The following is a 24337-nucleotide window of genomic DNA, read 5'->3' as shown; positions in this document are numbered from 1 at the left end:
TTCAGTCAGATTATGAGAAATCATATTGACTTGCTGAGTCAATATTTTGTTCTGAGCCAATATGGCCTTCAGAGTATCAATCTCAACTCTTTTCTTCTTAGTCATCCCATTATTCACAGGATTTCTTTCAGAAGTGTACATGAACTGGTTATTTTCAACCATCTCAATGAGTTTCTGGGATTCTGCATGGGTTTTCTTCAGATAAAGAGATCCACCAGCAGAGTGGTCCAATGACATCTTGGACAATTCAGACAGACCATCATAGAATATACATAAGATGCTCCATTCTGAAAGCATGTCAGAAGGACACCTTCTGATCAATTGCTTGTATATTTCCCAAGCTTCATAGAGGGATTCACCTTCCTTCTGTCTGAAGGTTTGGACTTCCACTCTAAGCTTGCTCATCTTTTGAGGTGGAAAGAATTTGGCCAAGAAAGCATTGACCAACTTTTCCCAAGAGTTCAGGCTTTCTTTAGGTTGTGAGTCCAACCATATCCTAGCTCTGTCTCTTACAGCAAAAGGGAAAAGCATAAGTCTGTAGACCTCGAGATTAACCCCATTGGTCTTAACGGTGTCACAGATTTGCAAGAATTCAGCTAAGAACTGATGAGGATCTTCCAATAGAAGTCCATGAAACTTGCAATTCTGTTGCATTAGAGAAACTAATTGAGGCTTAAGCTCAAAGTTGTTTGCTCCAATTGCAGGAATTGAGATGCTTCTTCCATAGAAGTCGGAAGTTGGTACAGTAAAGTCACCAAGCACCTTCCTTGCATCTCTACCATTGTTGTTGGGTTCGACTGTCATGTCTTCTTCTTTTTCAAAAATTTCTGTAAGGTCCTCTCCAAAGTGTTGTGCTTTAACTTCTCTTAGCTTCCTCTTCAGAGTCCTTTCAGGTTCAGGATTAGCTTCAACAAGAATGTTCTTATCCTTGTTCCTACTCATATGAAAAAGAAGAGAATAGAAAAGAAGAGGAATCCTCTATGTCCCATTATAGAGATTCCTTTATGTGATTATAAGAATAGAAGAATAGAATGAAGAAGGGAGAAGAAGAAGAATTCGAACACAGAGAGGGGGAGAGGGTTCGAATTATGAGTAGAAGAGAAGTGTTAGTAAATAAATAAAATAAATAGAAAGATATGAGAGAGAGTATTCGAATACTAATTAAAATAAAAGAAAAATATTTTTGTTTTTATTTCAATTATAAGTTAGAATTCAAAATTTAAGAAAGGAAATAAATTAAAATTAGAATTTAAAACAATTAGTTAACTAAAAAGAATTTTGAAAAAGTGGTTAGTGATTTTCAAAAATTAGAGAGAGAGAAAGGTACTTAGGTGGTTTTGAAAAGGATAAGAAATAGTAAACTTTTTAATTAAAACAAAAAAGTCAAGTGGTTAATTGAAAAAGATTTGAAAATAAATTTTGAAAAGATAAGAAGTTAGAAAAAAATTTTGAAATTAAGTTTTGAAAAAGATATGATTGAAATTTATTTTAAAAAAGATTTGAAAAAGAAATTAAAAAAAGAGATTTGATTTTGAAAAATTAAAGTTGATGACTTGACTAACAAGAAACTAAAAGATATGATTCTAGAATTTAAAGATTGAACCTTTCTTAACAGGAAAGTAACAAACTTGAAATTTTTGAATCAAAACATTAAATGTTAGCAATAATTTTGAAATTTATGAAGTAAAATTCAGAGAAAGATTTTGAAAATTAATAAAAAAAATTTCGGAAATCATGAAAGAAGAAGACTTGATTTTTTAAAAAGATTTGAAAAGACAAAGTTTTTAAATTGAAATTTTGACTTGGCTAGCAAGAAACAACTAAATTTAAAATTTTTTGACTAAATCAACCCAAAATTTCGAAATTTATGAGTAAAATAAGGGAAAGATATTACTTTCGAATTTTTTTTGAATTAATGAAGAAAGAGAAAAAAAAAGAAAAAGTTTTTAAATTGAAATTTTGACTTGGCTAGCAAGAAACAACTAAATTTAAAATTTTTTGACTAAATCAACCCAAAATTTCGAAATTTATGAGTAAAATAAGGGAAAGATATTACTTTCGAATTTTTTTTGAATTAATGAAGAAAGAGAAAAACAACAAAATGACACAAGACATAAGAATTTAAGATCGAAACAACTAATGCATGCAAAAACACTTTGAATGTCAAGATGAACATCAAGAACACTTTGAAGATCATGATGAACATCAAGAACATATTTTTTGAAAATTTTTAAGAAAAGAAATACATGCAAGACACCAAACTTAGAAATTTTTAATGTTTAGACACTATGAATTTGAAAATGCATATGAAAAATAAGAAAAGACACAAAACACGAAAAGTTAAAGATCAAACAAGGAAAATCATCAAGAATAACTTGAAGATCAAGAAAGAACACATGACGAATTTTCGAAAATTTTAAGAAAGAATTAAAAACATGCAATTGACACCACACTTAAAATTTGACACAAGACTCAAACAAGAAACATAAAAAATTTTTTGGTTTTATGATTTTATTAAATTTTTTTGTATATTTTTTGAAAATAGTTTGGAAAAAGAAAATAAAGGAATTCAAAATTTTTAATAAGAATTCCAGGATTCGTACAATGTTAGTCTAAAGCTTCGCTCCAAAAGAATTAGACATGGCCAAATGGCCAGCCAAGCTTCAGCATAACAAATACAGACATGTCCTTTCTACAATCGAAAGTGGAAACCTCGGTCCAAAAGATTAGACATGGCTTAACAGCCAGCCAGGCTTCAACATATCTCATGAACCTCTAGAATTCATTCTTAAAAATTCCGAAGAACATATTTTATTTTTTTGAATTTTTCGGAAACTAAAAATTTTTTTCGAAAATAAAAATAACAACCTTAAACATAGAACAAAATTACCCAATCTAAGTAACAAGATGAACCGTCAGTTGTCCAAACTCGAACAATCCCTGGCAACGACGCCAAAAACTTGGTACACGAAATTGTGATTCACACTTTTCACAACTCCGCACAACTAACCAGCAAGTGCACTGGGTCGTCTAAGTAATACCTTATGTGAGTAAGGGTCGATCCCACGGAGATTGTCAGCTTGAAGCAAGCTATGGTCATCTTGTAAATCTTAGTCAGGCAGATTCAAATGGTTATGAGGTTTTGATAATTAAAAGATAAATAAAACATAAAATAAAATAAGATACTTATGTGATTCATTGGTGGGAATTTCAGATAAGCGTTTGGAGATGCTTTGTTGCTTCTGAACCTCTGCTTTCCTATTGTCTTCTTCCAATCATGCGTGCTCCCTTCCATGGCAAGCTGTATGATCCACTCGGATGAAAAATACCAGGTACGCTTTCTGCATGACTAATCAACTGTCGGATTTCTCATCTCGGATGAAAAATACCAGGTACAGCTACCGCACGACTAATCATCTGTCGGTTCTCACTAGCGTCGGAATATGATCTCTTTATCCTTTTTACACACTGTCACTGCGCTCAACATTCGCAAGTTTGAAGCTCCTCACAGTCATCCCTTCCCAGATCCTACTTGGAATACCACAGACAAGGTTTAGACTTTCCGGATCTTAGGAATAGTGCCAATTGGTTCTAGCCTATACCACGAAGATCCTAATCTCACGGACTCGGTATGTGGATTAGAAACCCAAGAGAATATACTCCAGCTATCGTCCAATGACTACGTTGAACATCATGAAGACCGCTTGTGGTTGTCAGGCACGCGGATCTTGGCTAAGCGAGTGACGAAGATAGTGGGTGATTGTCACGGGTCACCCCTTCATTCTGACTTAACTGAATTAAGTACGAGAGTATATCTTGGAGAAGAAGTAAGCGTGAATTAAAAGAGAAACAACAGTACTTGCATTAATTCATGAAGAACAGCAGAGCTCCGCACCTTTATCTATGAGGTGTAGAAACTCCACCGTAGAAAATACATAAGAGAAAGAGGTTTAGGCATGGCCGAATGGCCAGCCTCCCAAATGTAACATAAAAGTTCCAAGTCTCCAAAGTATGTGAATACAATAGTAAAAAGTGCTATTTATACTAAACTAGCTACTAGGGATTACAGAAAATAAGTAATTAAGTGCAGATAGTGCAGAAATCCACTTCTGGGGCCCACTTGGTGTGTGCTTGGGCTGAGCATTGAGATTTACACATGTATTGGCCATTCTTGGAGTTAAACACCAGCTTGGGTGCCAGTTTGGGCGTTTAACTCCAGCTCTGGTGCCAGTTCTGGCGTTTTATGCCAGAAAAGGGTCTCTGGCTGGCGTTTAACGCCAGTTTGGGCCATTAAATCTCAGGCAAAGTATGGACTATTATCTATTGCTGGAAAGCCCAAGATGTCTACTTTCCTACACAATTGAGGGCACGCCAATTGGACTTCTGTAACTCCAGAAAATTCATTTTGAGTGCAAAAGGGTCAGAATCCAACAGCATCTGCAGTCCTTTCTCAGCCTCTGAATCAGATTTTTGCTCAGGTCCCTCAAATTCAGCCAGAAAATACCTGAAATTACAGAAAAATACACAAACTCATAGTAAAGTCCAGAAATGTGATTTTTGCATAAAAACTAATAAAAATATAATAAAAAGTAACTAAAACATACTAAAAACTATGTAAAAACAATGCCAAAAAGGGTATAAATTATCCGCTCATCAATGGGCCCTGGGCCCGGTCCAATCGGTTTGGCCGTTCGACCTAATTTTGGGCCAAATTCTTTAAAATTAGTGTCAAAATTCTTATTTTAATTAGCTCTATCTTATTAAACTATAAAATTCATATTTTTAATTTCTCTAATTAATTATTAATTTATTGGCTAATTACTTATTAATTTTACGGGTTTTACATTCATCGTTTTGGGAAGTATACATTTTTGGCATTTCTGGCCATCTACTGAGGGCTAATTAACTAGATTGTTATTCATCTACCGAGGGCTAATTAGTTAGTTGTGTTATCTGTTTTTTGTTCAATGTTCATTAGAACTTCAACTTATGTAATGCTTTTGAGAAAGCTTTTCTTTAGTCAAAGAAGGTTTTGTTATATGCATGAATTAATAAGAAGCTCAAAAGCTATAAAATCAAGAACCGATACATATTCTTTGAGGATCTCTGGACTCTGGCATCAAGATTATTGGAAATAAGAAACTCCTATTCTAGTTCAGTTGGTGAAATAATTTCATGGGAATTTTACTCTCTTTTTCATTTTTAAAATATTATATAAGTCTTGATCATTGCTTCTTATTGTATATCCTACTTACTAGGATAAATTTGCTTTTTGGTCAGGGAACTGACTTGGGAAGATCCCTCGTATCTAGAGATCGAGATCTGCTGACTTGCTTGGGAAGTTTGTCCAAGAAAGCTAGTATAATAATTTATACCTATTTTACGAACAAATTACTAGTTTGGTACCTAAGATTTGGACGGGTTACCCCTATTGTGGTGACGAATCTTGTATGTGTTCCTAAGAAAAAGGAATTTGTCCAATTTTCAGAGTCTCGAAAGGGGGCATGGAAACACATAAGAACTCTTGAATGGAAATCGAAAAATAGATGTAACTCCAGTTACTCCGGAAATGGTAAGATCTTTAGCGCAAGAACGCAAGAAGAGGGGTTGATAATTTTTCAGTAACATTTTAAATGTCGTATTTTTATTCCAAACGTCTTATTTCGTCCTATTTTAATAAAAGAAAAAAGTAATAATAGAAGAAGAAAAAAAGAAATTTTTGAAAAAAAATAATTTTAAGTAGATGACTAAAATAGGACGGACTAAAATATTTGGGATTAGAAAAAAATAACGTTTCAGGTATTAAAGATAAAATTAAGACTCAACTAAATTGTTAGGGACTAAAATAGTACTTTACTCATTATTTAAATTGATACTCTAATTCTCTAACTCATTATTGAAAATATAAATTTATGTAGATGCATTAACTAATAATACATGATTTCCAATTTGATCACAGATTGATATCCTTGAAAAATAACAAATTCTGCAGCGTAGAAGTAGAGTTTAGATCGGAGAGTGAAAGTAAGTATGAAGATGCATAGCAGTCTTGTGAGAAAACACAAGGGCTAGTGCAGTTACTGAATAAACCTTTTGTCTCACTATGTATAGCAAGTCAGATTGAAGAAAAGATGCAGCATTAATAACTAACCAAACAGATTCTGAAATAAAAGAGAAAGTGCAAGTAAGCATTAACATTACTAACAGAATTTTGACTTATATATACATGGATTACTCTCTACAATGAAATGTTTGATTAATTTCAATGTCAAACTTGCCGTTATCAATCCCAACTTGGATTAATTAGTTACAGATACTAAATAGCTTAAAAGCAATGAACACTCAGTATTTAAAACTAATACAACCATGATCAATCACAACTCGTGCTCAATACTAGTGCACAGACAATACTCAAATACCCCATCAACAGTCAGGCAAAGCTACATCAAATACTGCATTATATTTTACTAGGAATATAGGTAATTACTTCCTATAGCACATGGTGACACATCAAATCAACTATAATTAAGCTCAATTTCTGTTATTGATAGAATAAGTAAAAAAGCAATTTCAAAAGTTTAATAGTAAATGAGTAAAATGACATAATCTTTCTAGTTCAATAAATTTCAATTCAATCAATTAATGCAACCTATACAAAACATCAATAAAAGGTAATTAGTAAATGGTACAAAATTACCAAACATCCCACAATCTGGATCATCTTCAATCTGCCATTCTAGTTTCAGGGGCCACAACAGGAGACTTAGCTGGTCTAGAACTCATCACGGATTTTTCGTTACTTGTAGATGCACAAACAGGGATATCAGGACCAGGACTTGATGTTTTCACTTGATCAGTAAAAGCAGATTTAGCTGCTGAGGTTGGTGTTGTTCCACCTCCAATGTCCCTACCTTTTTCCATTTTCTACTGATTTTTCACACTGTCATGTCTTTTGCGCTGATCACAAACCAAACAGCATCTTTCGTTACAACATCATAAAAATAACATAGTTTAAAAATCCAAAACACAATATGCCGAATCACCATATAACAAAATTTTAGACATAGTTATAGTATGACATACCTTAGTGAGCATATGAAGATGGCTACTATTATTCTTTTCTTTATCATCATCTACCGGCTCCTTAGGGATTCTACTAGGAACATTAGGACAACTTTTGTTGTAGTGCCTTGTGATGACATGTCATCATGTCATGTTTTTCTATACTTTTTCATACAAGAAATTGATGATTAGTGCTTAAATATTGCATTCTTTTGTGCTTAAATAGTATATTTCCTTGATCTTTTGATTTTATAAATTTTGTAGGAAATGAGTGGAAAAAGAAGCAAAAAAGCACAAATTAAGCTCAAAAAGAGAAAAAAAAGAATTTTGGGACACACTTTGAAGTTTGAGTACGCTTTGGAACCTTAGGCCACGCTTTTAAAAGCATGACCCATGACCATGAATGCCACGACCAAATTAAAGCATGCATGCATGCCATTATGAACCATGCATTATTAAATTGGCATTATTAATGAGCTTTATGGCATTACTAATCAAGCATGCATGTAATACATTATTAAAGCCAATGAATTAATGAATGAATGCTTTAACGTAATGCAATTGGCTTTATTAACTAAGTAATATAACAAAAGCATGCATTATTAAAGCCAATTGGCTAAAGAACATATCATGCAATAAACGTTAATACATTGGCTTTATTAATTAAAGTAAAGCATGCATACATTTAATTAATTAATACCATCATGCATTGACATTATTTGGAAATGAATGGAATGAGAACTCAAATGAATGAACGCTAGCGTTCATTAAAGTAACGGAGCGCTACTTTAAAATTTAAAGGGAAGCCTATCGTTCATTAACAATGAGCGCCATGTTACTTTTCTTACCTTTATTGTGACTATTGAGCTTGGAACCAAGGAAACAAGGCAAGGTGCGATACTCAAAAAAAGGAGCAGTAAGGTTCGAAATGGGGACCAAGAGGAGCACGCACACATGCATCAAAAGGGCGCTAAGTTAACTCAGTTCACTGAGCGCTATGAGTGCAAGGGAATTGGCAAAAATGAAGCCAGCAGGGCTCGAAAGTGGGAGCCTCACTCAAAAGCAAGGGGTGCTACGTTAGATTTCCTAACTGAGCACTATGCCAAGAAGGTTGTCACGAGCCTGGGACAAAGCCATTGAGCGCTGCGTTACCTTTCTCAACGGAGCGCTCCCCTGGAAGGTTCCCACACACCAAACCAACTTGAACCAAGGTAATCTGGATCCATATTCATTCAAAGTCAAATCCAAATCAACCCATTGAAGCCCCAAAGCAAGCAAAGCCCATTGACATAATTCAAAGGCACAAGAACAAGCTAGATTAGAAATTTTATTTAATTTGTAATTTGATTTCAATTTCAATTTAATTTTTATTTTTGTAAAGCCTATAAAAAGGCATCTGTTTCATTTTAGAGAGGAGGCTGGCTCTGTTAGAGCAATAGGAGTAGGGTAGAATAGAGAATTCTCTTTGAAATACTTTTACTTTTTCTGCAATTGTCAATTTGGTTTATGAAATTTGAGTTTCTGAATCTTCTCTTCTGCAATTTCCTCTTCTGCAATTTTTCAATTCAGTTTACATTGAGCTTGAGTTTAAATTCTCTGTTTACATTGCTCCCAATTTAGTTTATGCAATTTACACCTTCCTGCAATTTCTGTTCTTCTGCACTTTCACATTTTCGTTTCCCTTGAAGCTTGATTTACCTATCTGCACATTTACATTCTACACTTTACCTTTGAGCTTACTGCAAATCTGAAATTACTTTTCATGCCTTGGATCTATTACTTTCTTTAAACTTATAGCACCCAGCCCCCTTTACATTTGATGCAATTTGCATTTCTTGTCATTTAAGATTCTGTCAATTTACATTTCTTGCTCTTTAAGCTTCTGTTCACTTTATTTTCTGCAATTTACAATTCATTGTTCTTTACATTCTGTTGCTTCAATTTCACTTCAATTCACCAATGTTAGCTTGACTAGACTAATCACTCACTAAAGTTGCTTGATCCATCAATCCCTGTGGGATCGACCTCGCTCTAAGTGAGTTTTACTACTTGATGCGACCCGGTACACTTGCCGGTGAGTTTTGGTGTGGAAATCTGATTTCCACCCCCATCAAGTTTTTGGCGCCGTTACCGGGGATTGATTTAGATCAACAATGATTAAGTGGGTGAGAAGTCTAGATTAAGCATTTTTTTTGTTTTGTTCTCTGTTTTAAGTTGAAACCAAGGTGTTTGTGTTTTTGCCTCACTAAGAAATTCTCATCTCTGATATGAGTAATTTCAGTTTTCATTGGTTGTATGTTTTACAAAACTCAAATGGAGTTCAACTCATCTTATGATCAAACAAATTTTATGGGATATTACCCACCATCACCAATCTCTAATGGTGGCTGGGAATATCACCAAGAAAATACAAATTCTGAGCACTCCAATCCATGGAGATTTGCTTCAGAGACACAAGATGAGCAAGAAAATCATATGGTATACCAACCACCACCACAAAATGATTCATATCATTATCCTCATGATAGTTGGGAGTATCACCAAGAATTGAAAGAGTATGAACATCTCCCAGAGCCACAAAGTGACTCACACTGTGATGCTAGTTACACAAACCGTGGCTGGGAAGGGAATGTCAACAATTCATACTCCATTCATCAAGAGACATCTTTCCTAGAGTATACTCTCAATAAAGTCATGTAGAATTGTCCACCCTCACTTCCCAGTTTCTCATTTGAAAGTTCTTCATCACTTGATTATGCCTCAACACAAAGTTTCCTCCAAGATCCATACAACTCATCTCACCAACCACAAAATTCATTTCACAACTCACAAAATTCACCCCATAACCCTCAACACAAATTTACTACAACACGTTCATGTCCACAAAATATCTCTCAACCTTCAGAGGATCTCCTTCAAAAGTCTAGAGAATTTTTTGAAAGACAAGAACAATCCTGGAAAAGGCAAGAAACTCTCTACAATAAGATGAATGGATATTTGGAGCAAGCAAGAAGAAACAGAGAATTGCTAAGCAAGGAAGGTGAAGATCAATTGGTGGATAAAAAGGAGAAAGTGGAAGAACAAGAAAGTGAAGAAGTCAGTCAAGAAAATTCACACTCAAGTCAGGCAGAGAAGTACATGAAGGAAGAGCTCATTGAGCCACCAATTCAAAAGGCTCTGGATGAAGATAAAATTCCAATAAACACACAGCAACCAAGTCTTGAATTCAAAGGAGTGAAGGCAACTAACAAGAGCACCAATCATACCCCTGATCCAGCAAGCTAGCTCAATCAAGCCATGTACAAAAGGAAGCTTGCTGAGAGGAGACCAAGAAAGGGGACAATAGCTGAAACTTCTCCCCCCTTGAGGTCATTCCTCTTAACAAACTGGAAGAAGAGGAAGAAAGTGAAGAGCAACATGTCAAGCTAATGACACTAAAGAGCGCTTGTTGGGAGGCAACCCAACCTTATGTAACATTTCATTTCTCTGCTTGGTTTATTTTCTTTCTTTGCTTTCTTTAAATCTCAATAAATTGGCATATGATTACAACCTAAGTTTGGTGTTGCCCTGCAACAATTTGTTTTCAAATCTTTCTGATGATTGCATCAAAAATGAAAGTGTCACACTAAGATTCTAAGTTTGGTGTGCCACTTAATTCTCTATGCAATTCATTGAGCAACACCACTTGTCTGCATAATCATAATGCCCTTTGCAGTGTTATTTTTCTTCTTAGTTGGACAATTTTAGTTTTCTCTTTATTTTAGTCATTTACTTATTTTTAATGCTTTCTTTTATTAACTGTTTTTGTTAATACATCACCAAGAGATCCTTTACTCTTCACCACCAATGGGTCAACAATGTCGTCATCATCTAAATTACCATTGCGTGGATTTTCACCTTGCTTTTGGAGATTTGTAATTGTGTTGACAATATCATTCATTGCTTCAACAAAATCACTTGAGTTCTTAGATGCAACATCCATCAACCTAGAACACTCAGCACCTAACACACCCAAACGACATTTGAGTACCTTATCAGAATCACTTGGATCATCGACGTTTGATTTCATGAAATCACTCTTGGCATGCTTCGTCCATCTCTTGCACACTAAGCATTCTGGAATAACTTCAACATGTTGGGACTTTAGGCATGCAAATATGCGCATTAAGAGAATCCTTCGATTTTTGAACCACAAACACTCACAACAAAGCAACCCTCCAACTCTGTCAAACTCAACCACATGATCAATCTTTGGCATTCCAAAACTGTTACACTTGAAGTATAGTTTTCCACCATCCTGAATTACCAACTGATGCCAGGGCATTTTGGCCAGTTTCACTTACCTTTTCTTTACTGTTTTAGGGTGGTTCCATGTATTTTCTTAGTTAATAAACAAGTTTTGGGTAGATAATCACTTACATCTTGATTCAAGCAAACATTGTGAATTTTATATGATTTTATGAGAATTATGCATGAATTGAGTGATAAAATAGATGATGCATGATCTCATGAGTTAGAACCTAGCTTTGATGCACTTTACTTGCTTGATTTCAGGACAAAAGAAGCAAGGAAGACGCCACGTTAATAGCCACGTTAGTCTAACTAACGTGACCATTAACGTGGAATGGGAGCTACCTTGCAACGTTAATAAGAAAAGTGATCGCCAATAACGCCTTCGTGAGCCATCATAACCCACGTTAGTTGCCACGTTAACTACATTAACATGGAAGCTAACGTGGAGGAAAGGAATGATGAGCCAACATTAGTGACATTCACCTTTGTCACTAACGTTGGAGATGGCAATCACCACCACGTTAGTGGCCACGTTAATACAATTAACGTGAGGCACTAACGTAAGAAGGGGCGTTTGGAGCGTTAGTGACAAAGGTAAGTGTCACTAACGCTCTCGAGGCTGAGGCATGCCCACGTTAGGAGTCACGTTAGCTACACTAACGTGGACTCTAACGTAGGGAGGAAGGGCAACAAGCAAACGTTATTGGAAAAGGTGAATGCCAATAACGTTTGCGAAGGACCAAGAGGCAACGTTAGTGGTCACGTTAGTGCCACTAACGTTGAAGTTAACGTGAACCATCTTGGGTTAGGAACGTTAGTGAAAAAGGTGATCATCACTAACGTTCTCGAACCCACATTTTCACTTAACGTTAACACCACTAACATCCTAACTAACGTCCATGCCTAACTCACACTTTCTCTGCAAGCAAAGCTGAGCCCACTGAAGACTGCAACTGCTTCAACTAAAGATCCAAAGACCCATATCCAAGACTTGAAGAGCCAACTAGAAGATTAGAAGAGTAGTATATATAAGAGTAGTTTTGAACTAGTAAGGGAGCTTTTGGCATTTTAGAGAACTACACTCTGTATATTTTACTTTCTCTGCAACTTCTAGTTTTAGTTTTCATAATGTACTTTACAATTATGCTTTCCATTCCCAGAGCTATGAAAAACTAAACCCTTTTTATTGGGTTAGGGAGATCTGTTGTAATTTGATGGATCAATAATAGTTTTCATTATTCTTCTTCTTTCTTTATCTTGATTTTACTAGAAAGCTTTCAATCTTCATCCTATTGGGTAGTTATCTTGGAAAAGAAGCTATTCATACTTGGATCTCTTCGGACCTTGGAAGAGGAATGAAGAGATCATGCTAGAAATGCTTTCTCATGTTGGACCAAATTGGGATTTGGATGGATATGGTGACATATAATCCTACCAACACTTTGATTTGGGAATACATGTGGTATAATCAGTGACCATACTTCATCTCTTCTCATGAGCAATTAGACCAAGGAATTGGGTATTGATCAAGATTTGAGAGATTGGGTTGCCAAGGAATTGGAATCCAATCACTTAAGATTGCCAAGGAGATCAATGAATGCATTGATTGAGGAAGAGATGAGAATGAACTTGATCCGGAGAATACAACATCTCCTGAGCCCAATGAATCCCCCATTTCTAATCTTACCCATTTTCTTTACTTTCTGCCATTTACTTTTATGATCATCTTCCCCATTCTCCATTTAAGTTTCTGCAATTTACTTTCCGTCATTTACATTCAGTTCTTTATTTCCAGCAATTACATTTTTTGCCATTTACTTTTCCGCCATTTAATTTCCTGTAATTCTCCAATCAAATTCTGCGTAGCTCAACTAGAACATTCCTCCAATTAAAGTTGCTTGACCAATCAATCCCTGTGGGATTCGACCTCACTCTATTGTGAGTTTTTACTTGACGACAATTCGGTATACTTGCCGAGGGAAATCTGTTGAGAGACAAGTTTCCGTGCATCAAGTTTATGGCGCCGTTGCCGGAGATTGATTTTGTATCAACAATGATTAAATTGGTGGATAACTAGATTGAGCATTTTTCTTTCGTTTGATTTAATTTCTGTTTAATTGATTCACTTTCAGTTTCAGTTATTTTCTTCCCGTTACCCCTACCCGTTTGTGGTGTTCTCTTATTTATTACAATTCAGTTCACTAACCCACTAACTGTTTGATATATTGCATCACTCACACTAACAGCATTTTTAACAAGAATACTCTCTATCTCCCTTTTGCTTTGGCCTTGTTGGTTGTATAACAGGTAGAAGAAGTGGGGCTTCAACTTCTTTTTATTCTAAACCTGAGAGAACCTTCCTTAGATTAAGGAGGGAAGCAAGAGGAAAGAGAGTTGTTGGTGCTGAGGAAGAGGAAGAGTACTTTGAACCAGACATGGATGAGAATATGAGAACCATCATGAAGAAGAGGCTCACAACCATGGCAGAGAAGGTCCAGCGCATCATGCTGGGCAAGAGAGAAGAGTTCTGGGATCCTACATAAATCCAAACCCAGGAAACTGTGGAAGTAGCATCCAAAAGCCAACCATACATGTCAATAATTTTGAACTAAAGCCACAGCTCATCACCCTTGTTCAGAACAATTGTTCATTCGGAGGAAGTGTCCAAGAAGATCCCAATCAACATCTCACTACATTCCTGAGGAAATACGTTGCTGTGAAGTCTAATGGTATTCATCCTGACACCTATAGACTACTTCTGTTTCCCTTCTCACTCAAGGACAAAGCATCTAAATGGCTGGAATCCTTCCCGAAGGAGAGTTTAATAACCTGGAAAGATGTGGTGAACAAATTCTTGGCGAGATTCTATCCTCCTCAAAGAATCAACAGGTTGAGAGCTGAGGTACAAACCTTCAGGCAACAAGATGGTGAAACTCTCTATGAAGCATGGGAGAGGTTTAAGGACTTGACAAGAAGGTGTCTGCCAGATATGTTCAATGAATGGGTGCAGTTACACATTTTCTATGAGGGTCTTTCTTACGAATCAAAGAAGGCAGTGAACCACTCATCTGGGGGATCTCTGAACAAGAAAAAGACCATTAAAGAAGCCATAGATGTCATTGAGACTGTAGCTGAGAATGACTACTTCTATGCTTCTGAAAGAGGCAACACTAGAGAAGTGATGGAGCTAAACAATGTAGATGCACTGCTGGCCCAAAACAAGATGATCACCAAGCAGCTGGCTGACCTTACCAAGAAGATGGAGAGGAACCAAGTAGCAGCAATCACCACCTCATCAGCAACCCAAGAAGGAGTGAATGCAGAAGCAGAGGGTGATCAGGAACAAGCTAACTACATTAGAAACTCACCTAGGCAGACCCATGATCCATACTCCAAAACTTATAATCCTGGTTGGAGGAACCACCCAAACTTTGGGTGGGGAAATCAACAAGATCAGAGACGTCACAACCCCAATAACAATGCGGCTCACCAACATTCCACACAGAGATCATATCATCACCCACCTAACAACACATCTCAACATCCATACCAAAGCCAAAATGGCCCTTCTCATCCCTCCAATCTCAACTCACAATCATCCGAAGATAGACTCTCAAGGATTGAGACTCTACTTAAAGGCATATGTAAGGAACTCCAAGATAACAAGGTATTCAAGGAGGAGGTGCGAGCCAATATCAAAAACCAGGGAAACACCATTAAGAGGCTAGAATTTTAAGTGGGATACCTCTCTGAGAAGATTCCCAAACCTACTGACAGCTTCTCAAGTGACACAGAGAAAAACCCAAGAGGTGAAGCAAAGAAAGTAAGATGGAAAGAATGCAAGATGGTCACTATAAGTGATAGGGAGACTGAGGAAGAGCTGAACAAACCCTTCTAACACTATCAAGATACTTCAGCAGAGAAGCAGGAAGAGGGTCACTAAGAAACCAAAATTACACAGAAGGAGATGCTGAAACTCTATGCACCTTTTCCCCAAAGACTCAAAGGTGGTGTAGAAAAGAGAATATACTCAAAGTTCCTTGATATGTTTACATCTCTCTATGTAAACATACCATTCATCAAGGCTCTCCAACAAATGCCCTCATACATTAAGTATATGAAGGAGCTGCTGACCAGGAAAAGCTCACTCAAGGAAGGGCAAACAATAGTGATAAATAAGGAGTACAGTGCTCTCATTCAACCAGAGTTGCCTACAAAAAGGAAGGACCCAGGGAGTTTTCACATCCCCTGTGCCATAGGAGAAACAATGTTTGATAAAGGACTCTGTGACCTGGGAGCAAGCATCAACTTAATGCCTTTATCCCTTATGAAGAAGCTGCAGATCAATGAGCTAATGCCCATAGACGTAGTCATCAGGCTGGCTGACAAAACTCAAAAACAAGCAGTAGAAGTGGTTGAAAAACGTGTTGGTAAAGGTTGGGAACTACTTCCTTCCCACAGACTTTGTCATATTGGAAATGGAAGAGATTCACATTCACCCAATCATATTGGGAAGACCATTCCTAGCTACAGCCAGAGCGCTCATAGATGTGGAGCGAGGAGAGCTAATACTGAGGATACATGACGAACAACTCGCATTCAATGTCTTCAAACCCTCACAAGAAGCAGATCAGGAAAACAAGGAACCTAGGAGAGAGCACGACAAAGCACTGATGGAAGAAACAAGCATTGAAGCACAAGCTGTACACCTGGGAATCCCTTTGGTTGATGAACAAGACAGTCAGTAGTTGTCACAGCTAAAGGAAAATCAGGAGGAACCTAAACCACCAAAGTCATATGAGACCAGCAACAAAATTTCCTTGGAAAAAGAGGTCACAAAGAGCAGGGCAACATCAAAAGGAACAAAGAAGAAGGCACCAAGGAGATGGAGGAACAAGAAGATCCCTACAGAGGACTTCTCTCCAGGGGATAAAGTGATCTCAGCTTATTTCCCAGTTATCCCACCCTATCTCCCCACCATCCCATCTCAGCTACCTAAAGTTTTCACCATCAACAGAATTCTCTCCTTAGAACATGTGGAGATTCTTGATGAAACCAATGGAGATAGATTTACTACGAGGGGGGAAGATTTGAAGCATTACCAACCACCCTGACAAAGTCAGAACGTCAAGCTAGTGACACTAAAGAAGCACTTCATGGGAGGCAACCCATGTTTTGTATGCTTTAAAGTAGTTAATAATGTAAGGTTCATGAATTCCAAATCAACTTTGACATATACTTGAATGAATCCTTTTATGCAGCACATAGTGAAGAACAAGTTTGGTGTTCAAGGCATACTAAGAAGAGCATAAATGCAATTCATATCATGTTACTCTTAGAGCCTTGAACAAAACTTTGTACACCACATGGACACAAACTAAGTTTGGTGTCACCAATGTTGCATACATGAACAATTAAAAAGTCAGTTGGTTTTGCATTCATGAATAGCACTTAGTTAGTTAGAAACAAAAACTTTAAAAAGTAGTTATCCCAATTTTTTTTAAATTTTGCCGCCACTATCCACAATTTCATTAATCACATCCCTTTTGTTTTGTAGGAGAATTGATGGGACAATTGAAGGAGGAGGGTTCGGCCACCACAAAAGGAGAGGACTATACACGTGTCTTCAAGGGGAATGCATTGGGAAATGTTGCCATGCAACATTGAAAGAATGACATGCTTGGAAATCGAACCAACCCCATCATAAAGTTGATGATTCTTATTCTCATCCCATGCTAAACCCCATCCGTTCATCATACACCCACTCCATCAATCCACACCTTTCATTCACTCACCACTTCCCTATATAAGTGGTTCTTATTCCATACTCCCTTTCACATTCCAATACCCATTCTTTACACTTCCCACTCCCGAAACCCAACTCCCCTTACCCCATCAAAGACACACTCCCCACCTTCACATATCAACTCCTACTCATGGCATCATCGAGCTCTAAGAGGCAAAAGAGGAAGGAACCGGTGGAGAGCATCCCTTTCGATGAAGGGAGATTCAAAACTGCATTCCATGAACTCGAATTTGAACAGATAAAACACAAAAAGATATTGCCTGAGTTAACATTCCAATTCAACGAGGATGAGTGCCCACAGATTCGAGAGAAGATTGAACAAAGGGGTTGGCAAAGGCTCACGAACCCAGAAGCAAAGATAAATGCAAACCTCATCAAAGAGTTCTATGCAAATGTGGTCAGAGAAGACAAAACCAAGGCCCCCACCTTCAAAAGTTATGTGAGAGGAACAGAGGTGGACTTCAGCCCCAATGCCATAACAAGGACTCTTCAGCTGAAATCGCCACATTTTGATGAGCCCAGTTATCATGTAAGAATAAGTAATGGCCCCGACAATGATGAACTTGAAGAAATTGTGAACGATATATGTGTTATAGGATCTGACTGGGAAAGGTATTCGGATAGGAGACCCCGGTTCATCAGGAGAGGAGACCTCATCCCGGAAGCCAAGGGATGGTTTGAACTCGTGAGGAGATCTATCCTCCCAGCCGCGAATAATTCTTAGGTCAACACTACTCGAGCTACTATGGTACATTGCTTAATAAAGGGTGGAGGCATCAATGTGCACGAAATTATAGCTGAGGGGATTCAAGAGTCAGCCGAGAAGAATGATCCGGGTGCTAGACTTTGGTATCCCAGCACCATCCTTAGACTGTGTACGAAAGCCAAGGTAGTCTTCGAGGACAGCAATCCAAATTGGGTAAACCCTGGGAGGTTAGTTACGCTATAGCGTATAACTTATGTGGCACCCGCCCAACAACAAAGAAGGCCTCAAATAGGGAAAAGAACATCACAAGAAGGACCTCACTGAGAAGAATCTCATCAAGAAGAATACCAGCAACAAGAGTACTACGATCCAACCAACATAAGCTTGAATCACATTCATGGAGCCATTGAGGAGCTAGCAAGGAGTTATATGGATGGACAAGAACAACAACTGCACATTCAAGCCCAAAGGATGGATCGTCAAGAAGAACTGCTCTCTAATTGGATGGGTCAGCAGAGGGAGTGGCAGAAGCAACAAATGGAGCAGCAACAGGAGCAATACTCCCAGCTCACTCAAGCCATCAATCAAGTGACTGAAAGGCAAGAGCGTCAAGATAAACGCCTTTAAGAACTCAACCAACGTCAGCTAGCTCAAACAAAAGCATTCAATGAGTTCAGCGTGCTTAATGAAGGACGGCAACTACATAGGGAAGAATTCAACATAAGCACTCAAGCTAAGTTGAACTATATGACTGGGCATATGCATAATTTGCACTCTGCAATCCCTAGGTATGATATAGTCCAAAAAGATCTAACAGAACAAGAGGAAAGGAAGGTGAAACAGCAGAAGGAAACATTGAAAAAGAAGATGAAAGATGCTGGCTTCTGGAAAAAGTTAATTGGAAAAAGCAAGGAAAGTGGGGGTTCAAGCACTCAAGAAAAACACAAAGAGGACAAACAAGAGGGAGAGCATAATCACCCCCCATGAGTAAAAGGTGGTGGAGTTCCCTCATTGTCCTATCTTTTTCAAGTTTTAAATAAGGAAAATCATGTATGAAATAGAACATGTTTCTATGATAGTTTAGGATTTTCAATTCTGCCTTTAAGTTTGCATTGCTTAGGCCTATGCTTGCTAGTCTAATGTCACTGCTGCATTTCCACCTTTGCTTACTTGTATGCTTGTCCTTTTAAGTCAAATAAAAAGGGATGTTATGAAAGATCAGAGTGAGGTTCAAATTGTGGAGTAAGTTCTTAAGCTTGTGGTGTAGTAAGTACTTAGCTAAGTTGGTTCACCAAAAAGGTAGGAAGGCAACTATCTGTCCTGAATCATATGCTTGAAACACACCCCATGAGACTAGCTAAATAACAAGATCCTAATAAGAAAAAGGGAAAGAAAAATGAAAGTTGAGAAATAAAGAAAAAGAGTAAGAAATAAGGCTAGGCACCAAGGGTTGAATCTTGAGGCATGTGTCTGTGGTGCTCCTGTGTAAAGGATATACTTGGATGAATAAGCTCTCAGGGGTGCCTTATCACTTGGTAACTTGGGTTAACTAACCCGAGATTATCAGCTGAAAGTCCACTATCAAGAGTACCCTTTGCTACAGAACACTTAGCAACCCAAAGAGGTGCTGGACACCAAAGTCTCAAGAAGGAAAATAACAAACCATGTGCCTGTGGTGTGTATGTATGGGGGAAAGAGACTTAAGGGAGTAAGTCCTTAGGGGTGTCTTAACACCCAGCACCTTGGACCAACTGGTTCGGGAGTGCTGACTGAAAGCTTATCTTAAAGAGTCGCCCTCTCACAAAGCACCTAGTCTAAGAACACAATTAAACCCTGAAAAGATAAAGGGATCAATGAATAAAAGTCTCATAGGGTGCTATCAAGTGAGTATTCCGGGGCATGATAAAGGTCTGAAAATCAGTGAAGGAATGAACCTAAGTTGCTATGCATGAAACCCCATAAAACCAAGGACATGACTTCCACAATAATGACTCATTTCTCTTGACATTTCATTCATCATTCTCATGTTTCAGTACTTGCTTAGGGACAAGCAAGCTTTAAGTTTGGTGTTGTGATGCCAGGGCATTTTGGTCAGTTTCACTGACCTTTTCTTTACTGTTTTAGGGTGGTTTCATGCATTTTCTTAGTTAATAAGTAAGTTTTGGGTAGATAATCACTTACATTTTCATTCAAGCCAACATTGTGAATTTTATATGATTTTATGAGAATTATGCATGAATTGAGTGATAAAATAGATGATGCATAATCTCATGAGTTAGAACCTAGCTTTGATGCACTTTACTTGCTTGATTTCAGGACAAAGGAAGCAAGGAAGATGCCACGTTAATAGCCACGTTAGTCTAACTAACGTGACCATTAACGTGGAATGGGAGCTAACTTGCAACGTTAATAAGAAAAGTGATCGCCAATAACGCCTTCGTGAGCCATCATAACCCACGTTAGTTGCCACGTTAACTACATTAACGTGGAAGCGAACGTGGAGGAAAAGTAAAGCTCCAACGTTAGTGGTAAAAGTGAATGCCACTAACGTTGGAAAAAGGGGCATATTTAGCCACGTTAAGAGTCACGTTAATTACATTAATGTGAACTCTAACGTGGAAGGAACAAAGAAGTGCCAACGTTAGTGACACTCACCTTTGTCACTAACGTTGGACCAAGCCACCATTAGCCACGTTAGTTGCCACGTTAGTTACATTAACGTGGAAGCTAACGTGGAGGAAAGGAATGATGAGCCAACGTTAGTGACACTCACCTTTGTCACTAACGTTGGAGATGGCAATCACCACCACGTTAGTGGCCACGTTAATACAATTAACGTGAGGCACTAACGTGAGAAGGGGCATTTGGAGCGTTAGTGACAAAGGTAAGTGTCACTAACGCTCTCGAGGCTGAGGCATGCCCACGTTAGGAGTCACGTTAGCTACACTAACATGGACTCTAACGTAGGGAGGAAGGGCAACAAGCAAACGTTATTAGAAAAGGTGAATGCCAATAACATTTGCGAAGGACCAAGAGGCAACGTTAGTGGTCACGTTAGTGCCACTAACGTTGAAGTTAACATGGACCATCTTGGTTTAGGAACGTTAGTGAAAAAGGTGATCGTCACTAACGTTCTCGAACCCACATTTTCACTTAACGTTAACACCACTAACGTCCTAACTAACGTCCATGCCTAACTCACACTTTCTCTGCAAGCAAAGCTGAGCCCACTGAAGACTGCAACTGCTTCAACTAAAGATCCAAAGGCCCATATCCAAGACTTGAAGAGCCAACTAGAAGATCAGAAGAGTAGTATATATAGGAGTAGTTTTGAACTAGTAAGGGAGCATTTGGCATTTTGGAGAACTACACTCTGTATATTTTACTTTCTCTGCAACTTCTAGTTTTAGTTTTCATAATGTACTTTACAATTACGCTTTCCATTCCCAGAGCTATGAACAACTAAACCCATTTCATTGGGTTAGGGAGCTCTGTTGTAATTTGATGGATCAATAATAGTTTTTATTATTCTTCTTCTTTCTTTTCTCTTGATTTTACTAGAAAGCTTTCAATCTTCATCCTATTAGGTAGTTATCTTGGAAAAGAAGCTATTCATACTTAGATCTCTTCGGACCTTGGAAGAGGAATGAAGAGATCATGCTAGAAATGCTTTCTCATGTTGGACCAAATTGGGGTTTGGATGGATATGGTGACATATAATCCTACCAACACTTTGATTTGGGAATACATATGGTATAATCAGTGACCATACTTCATCTCTTCTCATGAGCAATTAGACCAAGGAATTGGGTATTGATCAAGATTTGAGAGATTGGGTTGCCAAGGAGATTAATGAATGCATTGATTGAGGAAGAGATCAGAATGAACTTGATCCGAAGAATACAACATCTCCTGACCCCAATGAATCCCCCATTTCTGATCTTACCCATTCTCTTTACTTTCTGCCATTTACTTTTATGATCATCTTCCCCATTCTCCATTTAAGATTCTGCAATTTTACTTTCCGTCATTTACATTCAGTTCTTTATTTCCAGCAATTACATTTTCTGCCATTTACTTTTTCGCCATTTAATTTCGTGCAATTCTCCAATCAAATTCTGCGTAGCTCAACTAGAACATTCCTCCAATTAAAGTTGCTTGACCAATCAATCCCTGTGGGATTTGACCTCACTCTATTGTGAGTTTTTACTTGACGACAATTCGGTATACTTGCCGAGGGAAATCTGATGAGAGACAAGTTTCTATGCATCACCAACTCTGTGTTCATAGCACAAGCACCCTCAATTTCCTTCCTGACCTCCTGGAACATGTTACGAGTGAAATTCTTTGCAGCAAAACCGTCAAGTGCCGGCAAAGAAGTCACAAGTTCTGGATCGGTATATTTACTATTGAACTCTGCATCTCTTTCATTGTTCCTATAATGGCTAACAACAGTCTCCATGTTATTGATGAATTCAAGAAGGGTATCTTTCTTTCTCACATATACTTTTATTAGAAAGTTAATCCCTTCACACTGGGATGTTGTCCTGATTCGCCTAAAAAATTGGTTCCTCAAATATGCAAGAGCCCATAAATTCCTCAACTTATAGGTTTGGTCGACCCAACAGTTGCTTGATAAGTTATACCTCGCCACCATGTCTCCCCACATGACCTCAAACTCTTCAACACTCACATTATCATAAATTAATTTCCTGAAGTCATTTAGAAATCCACTATTCTTAACCTTCTCGCATGCATGCCTGTGTAAGTTCCATGCACATAGTCGATGTGTTGCATAAGGAAATACTTGTTTAATGGCTTCTCTCATTGAAAGATCTCCGTCGGTGACAACTGCCATAGGATATTTATTCCCCATTGCTTCCAAAAAAGTTTTCAACAGCCACTTATATGAACCAATATCCTCGTTAACAAGAAGACCACATCCAAATATGACGGTGTTCCCATGATGATTGCTACTAGAAAATATCACAAGTGGTTTATTGTAGATGTTCCTATTGTAAGTCGAATTAAATGCAAGACATCCCTAAAGCACTCATAATCAATACGGCTAGTCCCATCAGCACAAAACAAATTTTCCAATCGATTCTTATTACTTAATGTGTACTTGCCAAAGAAATAAGAATCATTCCCATCTTTACCTCTCAGGTAACTTACTGCAGCATTTGCATCACCACCCTTTACCTTTTCCTTTCTGTGTTGAGTAATGAGGTTGTACATATCTTTTTGGTTGAATGACAAGTTTGTATATCCACCTTTTTAGTAGCCAAGTATTCCAAGATGTGACAGGTCCTGATGCTTATGTCGTGCAAATTCTTTGCCTGAGCTTTATTCGAGACACTAAATGTGCGATACTCAGACATCATGTTAATGTCGAGTGGATCAACTAATCCATGAGAGTGCTCTTCGTATAATGAAACAACCTTCCATTTATGAATTTTTCTATCTAGTCTTGCACGAATTCTCGCAAGACAACAACTTCGATTTAGGGGTTGGTGGTCCCTGATTCTTTCGTCCTTTTCAACCTCTTCCTTTCTTGAGCCCACCCGATTGCAAACAATTTGGCGCATAATTACACAACCATCGCTATCGCGTCTGACTTCATCCAACCTCACAGCGAAACCGTGCATCATTGCATAAGTCTTGTAGAATCGATAAACATCATCCTAATCTATAAACTCAAGTTGCATGATATCTTCTTGTGACAGCTCTGCTATTCTCTTATCTTGAGGTCTATCTTCATCAACCTCCAAATCGTCGCCTAAAAACTCTAGTTCGTCTCCTCTTGGGAACTCCTCATCGGAGTGTGTTCCAAAAAAATCGCTATCTGACGGCTCCATCTCCCAAAAATCAACATACACCTACAATTTATAAAAATACTAACACATCACCACACAAATAACATTTCACAAATATATAGACTAGAACTATCACCACTAATTCACATAAAACTACCTTATAATAATCTACTCCATGCTTATCACATTACACTAACAAAAAAATGGAAGTTTGCCACAGTATTTTACCCACGGATTGATAGTAGTGGCATATTCAGTTTGCTGTGACTGAAATTAGCCACTAAATTGAGTTCCGGCATGGCAGATTTTCGCACATAACTAAAATCTAATTAAGAAACATGTTGAACTTCAATAAGATTTTTAGAATAAGAAAATAATAATGCGCAGACACTAAAGAGCATGAATCTTCAAAGAGGGATATTATTGTTTTATGAAACAATTACGAATTATATAGTGCCACGGATCATAACTCACTGTCTTTTCAAAGGACAACAATTCTTCCGGTGGCTTTTTTTTGGACTAAGTTTTTGCCAGAGATATTTTGAGTATTACTATATTTATATTGTAGAACTTCTAATGTATCAACACATTACTTGTGTTTATGTTTTGAATTGAATTGCTTGTTTATAGTATTTTTCTTCTAATTTGATAATA

General features: G+C 37.6%; 1 protein-coding gene across 1 annotated transcript; it reads right to left on the bottom strand.

Moving 5' to 3' along the window:
• Window positions 1-6935: 6935 nt before the first annotated feature.
• On the bottom strand, window positions 6936-23725 carry LOC112721405 (protein FAR1-RELATED SEQUENCE 5-like). Its single transcript, XM_025772470.2, has 6 exons — window positions 23633-23725; window positions 23070-23551; window positions 22102-22879; window positions 10877-11359; window positions 8215-8278; window positions 6936-6979 (listed from the first exon to the last, which is right to left on the bottom strand). Exons 1-6 carry the CDS (start codon window positions 23723-23725, stop codon window positions 6936-6938), a joined length of 1944 nt encoding a protein of 647 aa, XP_025628255.2.
• Window positions 23726-24337: the final 612 nt, after the last annotated feature.

This window comes from Arachis hypogaea, chromosome 11 (assembly GCF_003086295.3).
Source record: "Arachis hypogaea cultivar Tifrunner chromosome 11, arahy.Tifrunner.gnm2.J5K5, whole genome shotgun sequence".
Taxonomy (NCBI): Eukaryota; Viridiplantae; Streptophyta; class Magnoliopsida; order Fabales; family Fabaceae; genus Arachis; species Arachis hypogaea.
This window is presented reverse-complemented; position numbering and strand designations above follow the sequence as displayed.

Bases quoted from the DNA above. Each gene is read 5' to 3' on its own strand.
- LOC112721405 (XM_025772470.2), bottom strand. From the start codon at position 23,725: ATGGAGCCGTCAGATAGCGATTTTTTTGGAACACACTCCGATGAGGAG. The intron at 11,360-22,101 runs GCAAGTATACCG...TTGGTAATTCAG, and splicing joins CTCTCATCAGATTTCCCTCG to GATGGTGGAAAACTATACTT. The intron at 6,980-8,214 runs GTAACGCAGCGC...TTGTAACGAAAG, and splicing joins GGAGCGCTCCGTTGAGAAAG to ATGCTGTTTGGTTTGTGATC.